Source organism: Saccostrea cucullata, unplaced genomic scaffold (assembly GCF_032062105.1).
Source record: "Saccostrea cucullata isolate Sc308-1 unplaced genomic scaffold, CSIRO_AGI_Scuc_v1 ctg615, whole genome shotgun sequence".
Classification (NCBI taxonomy): Eukaryota; Metazoa; Mollusca; class Bivalvia; order Ostreida; family Ostreidae; genus Saccostrea; species Saccostrea cuccullata.
The window spans coordinates 236,649-244,867 of NW_026926389.1; the positions used below are offsets into that span (position 1 = coordinate 236,649).

Sequence of the window (8,219 nt, forward strand, 5' to 3'; positions counted from 1 at the left end):
CATCTTTTGTTCAATATTGCTTATCAGAATATTCCCCCTTTTTGAGATATAAAGCGTCAAAGATGTGACATTCTGGCCCCTTGTGACCCCTTATTACGTAATATATTATTTAAACATCATCATATATTGTTGCAAATCGGTAAGATAAATACTTTTGCTTCAGTAATGTATAACAAAATATTGATCGTTAGAGAGTTATAGATAAAAGGCTTTTGGCCCCTATAAGCCCCTAACTTGAGGGGTCAGCCCCATTTTCTTGATATCAAATGAAAGGTCTTGTGATTTTGAAGATTTTTTGTTCAACACTTATTCAGAGATTTCTTTTCGTTGTGGAGTTATGCTCAATGAAAATATTTAGGGGCCACTCCGACATGCACAAAAACTATGCATATTGTTGCAGAACATAATTCTGACCATCTTTTGTTCAATATTGCTTATCAAAATATTCCCCCTTTTTGAGATATAAAGTCAAAGATTGACATGGCCCCTTGTGACCCCTTATTACGTGATATATTATTAAAACATCATCATATATTGTTGCAAATCGGTAAGATAAATACTTTTGCTTCAGTAATGTATCACAAAATATTGATCGTTAGAGAGTTATAGATAAAAGGCTTTTGGCCCCTATGAGCCCCTAATTTCAGTACAGCCCCATTTTCTTGATATCAAATGAAAGGTCTTGTGATTTTGAAGATTTTTTGTTCAACACCTATTCAGAGATTTCTTTTCGTTGTGGAGATATGCTCAATGAAAATATTTACTACAAGTCCTTAATGGGGCCGTTTTACAAAAATTCAAAGTATGCATATTGTTTAGAACATTATTCTGACCATCTTTTGTTCAATATTGCTTATCAAAATATCCCCCTTTTTGAGATATAAAGCGTCAAAGATGTCACATTCTGGCCCCTTATGTCCCCTTATTACGCAAGATATGCTTAAAAGTTTATAATATATTGTTCCAATTGGTTTAAAATTTTAAAATATCGAAAAATCGAGCAGAAAAAATGATAAAATTTTTTGGTCACACGGGGGATCGAACCCGGGTCGCCCGCGTGACAATCCAACGCGCTAACCATTTAGCCATTGAGATCGTCGCTTCGCATTTTCAAATGCAAATACGAGATTGGCTTTTTCGATTTTCAAACAAATTACTTTGGCTTCTGCAAAAGGGTCTCTATTTAATTCTGAAACAAAAATATTAAAAAAGAAAAGTTGAAAAATTGCGATTTTTAAATTGCCCGACCGGAAGACTGACGATGCACGGCAAGGCGATTCTGCAAATGTTTTGAACTATCATCTCCAATTAATCTTCAGTTCATATCTTTTTTTACTAAATCAAGACAAAATTGCATTTTAAAATCAGGAAATTGTCCATATCTCACGACCGGAAGTGACCGTGAAAAAAATTTAAACTTTATATCCATCACTGAAAGTTTATCACCAACGAAATCGCGTGCACAAATCGGTAAGAAAAATAATAATAATAACTAGATACGATCCGCGAGCAACGATGTGACTTAAAAAGCGAAAAATCTAGCAGAAAAACATAAAAAAAAATCGGACATCGACAGGTCCGTGACAATCCAACGCACTTACTATTCGGCCATTGAAAACACCGCTTCAAATTTTTTACAAAAATCTCGAGATTGCCTTTTTCACTTAAAAAAATTAACTATCGCGAAAAGACATATGCTTATCAAAGAAAAATCTTGGAAAACAAAAAAGTTGAAAAATTGCGTTTTTTTAAATCTTATAAAAATGAAAGTTTGCAAAATACAACATGAATTTGAAAATCATGCTTTTGTCGTATAACAAAATGGTCACTAAAACCTCTAAAATAACGACCTATTTTTCAAAAATAAAAAAAAATGGATCAGGTTTAGATCATGATACACACATTTTTAAATGTGAGCATTTGTCTTCTAATAATTGGACGAAAAAAAATTAATAATAATTGAAAAAGAAACTAGATGAGGGTCTTCCGTAAAATTCACAATATCTCAGTTCTTGGAGACAGAAGACCTTAAAATAGTGGAAAAGAAACCTAAGAATTGGCAGTCTTCCGCTGAAGAGAAGACCTCAAAAAAATCGGGGGTGTAAATGCAATTTTTATTATGGCCTAACACAAAACCTTGACATTGTGAAATGTAATTAAGGTGGTGCTATCACGTAGATTCTGTTATGCATATATCAGAACAATAGCTCTACAATTTTGTTTTATGATAACATGAACTTACTTCGAATTCTCTGTTGGAATATTGTTTTTAAAAATAACAAGCAAATTCAAGAATTAAGTCTTTGTGGGCAAGATATCATTTTTTGGGTCAAGGTCAATAGGTCAAAATTTTTGGTAACCCATGAAAGGTCTTGCCATAAAGAATACATATATTTAAAATATGAACGTCCTAGTTTCTACCGTTCAAAAGTTGTGACCAAGCTTAATGTTTTTTAAAAGTAGTTAAAAATCCAAGGTCAAGGTCAAAGGGTCAAAGTTCTTGGCATGCAATGAAAGGTCTTCTCACAAGGATTACATACGTGAAGTATGTAAGCCCTAGCCCTTACCGTTTAAAAGTTATGGTCAAGGTTAAAGCTTCAAACATTAATCTCCAAGGTCAAGGTCCAAAGGTCAAAGTTGTTGGTATCCAAAGGTATAAGAAAATGTGTGAAATATAATTCACCGTTCAAAAGTTTTCAAGGTTATAACAAATTTTTATGTCAAAAATTATGGAGGATATAGTTTTTTCTCCGTAAATTTCCAAGGTCAAGGTCAAAAGGTCAAAGTTGTTGGTATTCATTGAGAGGTCTTGTCACAAAGTATAAATATGTGAAATATGAAAGTCACCTACCATTCAAAAGTTATGGCCAAAGTAAAAGTTTGGAATTTTTTAGTAAAAGTCTTGAAGCAAGGTCAAGGTCAAAAGATTCAAATTTAATATCACAAGGAATACACATATGAAATATATCTTCCACTTAAAAAGTTATGCAAGGTTAAAGCAGAGGGACGAAAGATAGAGAAGCAATGACGTCATAAAAAAGCGGGGGACAAAAATAAGAAAAAAGCCAAAAGCTGGCGAGCCACACCGACATGCACACTAACTGCAGAACTGACCATGTAGTTTTATGGTGAAGTGGTAAACTGTTTAGCGAGCAAGTCTTCAGCTACATGCACACTAAATTTTTCTATAACAACTTAAATCATAATCCTTTTAGTCGTTTCAAGTTCTTATTAAATATTTTTAGCGGCATGAAACGATTCTACTGTATACATGTGAAATATTATACATTTATTGACCGAGTCCACTAACATTTGAAAACCCACCAATAAACAACTATTTTCTCGAGGAATAAATAAATGATTTTAAAAAAAGATTTCAAACAAACGAATTGATTTAAATATTTGCCATTAATAATGAAAAATAAATAATGTGACTTAAGTCTAACATTTCATGGTACACTAACACTTGTAGTACAATAAATTGCATTTTGTGTTTGTGAGAGAAATTTAAAAATGAACCTACATAATGAAAAATGCATGTTAGCTGGAAAGATTTTGAAATATTATACCCCATATCTCAGTTCTTTGAACATGACGAAAACTAATTGGCAGCTGCATAAATCAATTCAAAATATCGCAACATTAACGCCAAAACAATGTTACCTTTACAGCTATATAAAACATTAATAAAGCTCTGTACAGGTATTTATTGATAATTTCATAAAAATATACACTCTTTAGAACAACTTAGAGGAATATTATCAATTTTGACACAGGGCGGAATTTTGCGACAAGTGAACCAGGGGCCCATTTTACAAAAGGACTTACGACTTAAGACCAAATTTAATTCTTTATATAACTTTTTAATTAACATTATATCGAAAATTATTTTAACTTTTTAAAAGGATTGTAGTAAGATATTTTTACACAAACAATTTCAAAGAGAAATATTAATTTTGCAAAACTTTAAAATAATCTGAAGTTTTTGGTCGAAGTCGTAAGTTCTTTTGTAAAACGGGCCCCTGGTTCTTTGTTCAAATCATGACCCCCGGGGCAATGGTGGGGCCAAAACGGACGACCCAAGTTTTAAATAGGAATATATAGGAAAATCTTTAAAAATCTTTTTCTCGAGAACCATTGCGCCAGGAAAGATGAAACTCATGTGGAATCATGCATCCTCAGTTAGTGTAGAATTTTGCGACAAGTGAACCAGGTTCTTTGTTCAAATCATGACCCCGGGGCTAGGGTGGGGCCAAAATGGCCGACCCAAGTTTTACATAGGGATATAAAGGGAAACCTTTTAAAATCTTCTTTTCAAGTACTTCAAAGCTATGATAAGTGATATATATATTTTGAATCATCCTCAGGTAGTGTAGATTCTAATTTGTTCAAATGATGAACGCCCGGAGTGGGGGGGGGGGGATAAATTCAAGCCCGATGTGCTCAGGTGAGCGCTGTGGTCCCTGGGCCTCTTGTATTTTTTATAGGAAAATATCTTTTGCGGAGTGTGTTACCAAAATATTATATTTATCCTTCATATATACAAAAAGAAATGAAAATTGTCAAATCAAATCTAGATCTAAAAATGTTAGATAACATAAAATAAGGTTTTCATAGGCCTACTTTACATGAATAAGCTGCACTCTTGGTATTATAAACTAATGATTGATAAAGACAAAAAATTGAAACTGAAACAGTTTTAACATGTTTAATATCCTGAAAAATTGGAGGAAAAAAATAATATTACAAAATGGCTAAAAAAAAAAGTTTGGGTCGGGTGCATTTTCAGTGCGTTGGTCGGCAACTGCAAACAAACAAAGTTTCATTTTAGGCCTAGGTCAGTGCAACCTATTTTTGAATTTACACACTTCACTATGAAACATAGTAGGAGGCTTGCATGAAGCATATATCATTGTATTTAGGTGACTGATTTGAGTCATTGCATTGTATCACCTAAAGTGTTTATTTGTCAAAAAGTAGGTTATAATGATATAAATTATAATTTTTCCAGATATATAGAATACTATCAAGCTTAAAAAAGATGTGATAAGGTATGGCTGTCCATCAGAAAAGTGATTCTTGGGCCTTATGTAAACTTATGAATTATCATGATGTTCAACTTTACAGGTGGAAAAGACAACTTCTTCATCCTTTAAACCCATTCAGAATGATGCTGAAAAGTTAAACAAGGATTGTTTTCATGACAGTCAAACTAAGGATTTAGAAGCAGACAGAAGTACCTATCAATGTAACATCTGCAGGAAAAATTTCAACCAAGCACGTCCCTTACAAACCCACATGAGGAGGGTACATGGAGATGGTAAATCTTATAAATGTGGCTTGTGTTATGTTTGTGGAAAGGTATTCAAAAACTTACTCAAACATATGAAGAAGCATAACTGGGATAAAGAAAAACCTTATAAATGTGATGTGTGTGGAATGTCTTTATCAGGAAAATTATGGAGACACATGATGACACACACTGGCGAAAAACGTTTTAAATGTGATATTTGTCAGAAAAAATTCAGAGCAAAATCCAATTTAAAGGTACATTTGAGAATCCACACAAGAGAAAAAGCACGTAATAATGGAAGTTGTGAGTGTGCTGTGTGTGGTAAGTTTCTATCAGGTCATTTAAAAAGACATATGATGACACATACTCGAGAAAAAAACTGTAAATGTGATGTATGCCAGTTGATGTTCAGGCACAAGTCAGATTTAGAGAAACACATGATAAGACACACAGGTAAAAACCCACTTAAAAATGGTGTTTCTGACGAATTTCCCGCTCAACGTTCTGTTTTTCCAAACCACCCACTGTCACTTAAAGGTGTCAGAAATTCCAAGTGTAAGGAGTCCTGTAGGAGTTCACGCAATTTAAGTAGGCCAAATAGAAGGTATTCTCGAGAAGCTCTAGATAAATGTTACACAAGAGGAAAAGTGATGAATGAGTTAAGGTATAAACCGAGAAACAAGAAAAGGGATACAAGAGAAACACTTCTTACATGTGCTAAGTGTGAAAAAACGTTAAGCAAAAATGGACATCAGAAGACACATGATGGTAAAATACTTTGCAATGATTGTCAGAAACAATTGAGGACGCAAAAAGGTGGTAAACTTAAGGAATGTTATGTAAAGTTATTCAAAGATGATTGTCAGAAACAATTTAAGACGCAAAAAGGTGGTAAACTTAAGGAATGTTATGTAAAGTTATTCAAAGACATCGAAGGGTTTAACAAACAAATAAGGACCAACACGGGTGATAAAATTCATCATTGCAATGACTGTGGAAAAGTATTCAAGGATTCCCGAAATTTTCAGAGGCATAAAATAACACATACTGATAAAAAGCCTTATGAATGTGATGTGTGTGGAAAGAAATTTAACCAATCAGGTAACTTGAAGAGACACGAGGGGACACATAAAGGTCAAGGTCAAAAAACCTTTATATGTGATGTCTGTGGGAAAACATTCAATCGATCAGACCACTTACAGGTACATATAAGAAAGCATAATTATGGTGAAATGCCACGTGCAGGTGATGTGTGTGGAAAGTCATTCAATGATTTATGTAGATTCAAAATGCACTCCGGGATTCACACAGGTGAGGAACCTCATAAGTGTGATGTATGTGGAAAGGCATTCAGACAATTAAAAGGCTTAAAGAAACACGTAAAAACACACACAGGTGAAAAACCTTTTGGATGTGATGAATGTGGAAAGGCATTCAGCAGATTGGATAACTTAAAGCGTCATATGAGGACACATACAGGTGAAAAACCTTTTGAATGCGATGTGTGTGGAAGGCCATTTAGCAGATCGTATAGCTTAAGGCATCACATGACGACACATACAGTAGAAAAACCTTTTACATGTGATTTGTGTGGGAAAGCGTACAAGAAGTCGTATGACTTAAAGAGACATATGAGGACACACAGAGATGAAAAACCTTTTAAATGTGATGTGTGTGGAAAGGCATTCAGCAAATCATTTTCCTTAAAGTATCACATGAGGTCACATACAGGTGATAAACCTTACGAATGTGATTTGTGTGGAAAAGCGTACATGCAGTTTTATGACCTAAAGAGACATATGAGGACGCACAGAGCTGAAAAACCTTTTGAATGCATTGTGTGTGGAAAGGCATTTAAGCAATCGGATACTTTACGGAAACATAAGAGGCTGCATTCAATCCAAAATTGTTATGGGTGTAACATATGTGAGAAAATCTTCAGTCGATTTGATAACTTACAGAGACACATAAACACACACACTGGCAAAAATCCTTTTAAATGTGATGTATGTGGGAAGACATACAATCGATCAGATAGCTTACGGACACACATCAGGGTACACATTGGTGAAAGGCCTTTTGAAAGTAATGTATGTGGAAAAGAATTCTCGGATTTGGGTCATTTAAAGAAACAGGCAAAGACACATAATCTCTCTGGATGTGATGTGTGTAACAGGACTTTTAATGACATCAAAAAATTAAAGATTCACATGAGGACACATACAGGTCATAAAGTTTACACGTGTGACTTGTGTGCCAAAACTTTCACCCGATTAGACAACTTAAAGAGACACATGTGGACACATACAGACGAAAAACGTTACCAATGTAATGTTTGTGGAGGGGAATTCAACAGGTTGGATGCCTTTAAGAATCACATGCAGACCCATAAAGGTGGCAAATCTTAGAAATTCAATGTTTGTGGAAGGGTATTTGCCTTCAGAGGCTAATGCAGACGCGTACAAGTGATGGACCATATAAAAATGAATTTCAAACACATACAGACATAATTTCTTCTTAAATTGGAATATTTTTTTTGAGTTTGAACATCTACGAGTCACTTTGATATACAAGGATGTATAAGTTCCTACGTTTTGTCATTCATAGAAAATAAAGATGCTTCTCAATGTATGTGGGAATATTGATAATTTATTGAATACAAGTGTTATTCTAAAAAGTGTAGGTTTTTATTAGTTTATTGAATATTAATATAAAGTGTTATTCTGAAGTGTGTTGGCAAACACTATATTCATTGACATACATCCTTACTTACATGTACATGGGGAATGTCTGTATAAAGTAAAGTGTTGAATACTTAATGTATTAAAATTCATGGAGGAACAAAGTCCAACAATTACTACTATGGAGATGCATCTTTAAGCAAATATAATATCATTTACAATTTAGCCTAAAATAGATAATGGAA

At 33.8% G+C, this 8,219-nt stretch overlaps 1 protein-coding gene across 1 annotated transcript in view; it reads left to right on the top strand.

The window, feature by feature from the left end:
- Positions 1–7,917, top strand: part of LOC134271528 (oocyte zinc finger protein XlCOF6-like) — a 29,818-nt gene extending 21,901 nt beyond the window's left edge. Inside the window, exon 4 of the mRNA XM_062753730.1 lies at positions 5,128–7,917. Within this exon, the coding sequence (XP_062609714.1) occupies positions 5,128–7,701 (2,574 nt within the window). The 3' untranslated portion in view covers positions 7,702–7,917. The remainder of the gene's footprint in view (positions 1–5,127) is intronic.
- The last annotated feature ends 302 nt before the right edge of the window (positions 7,918–8,219 follow it).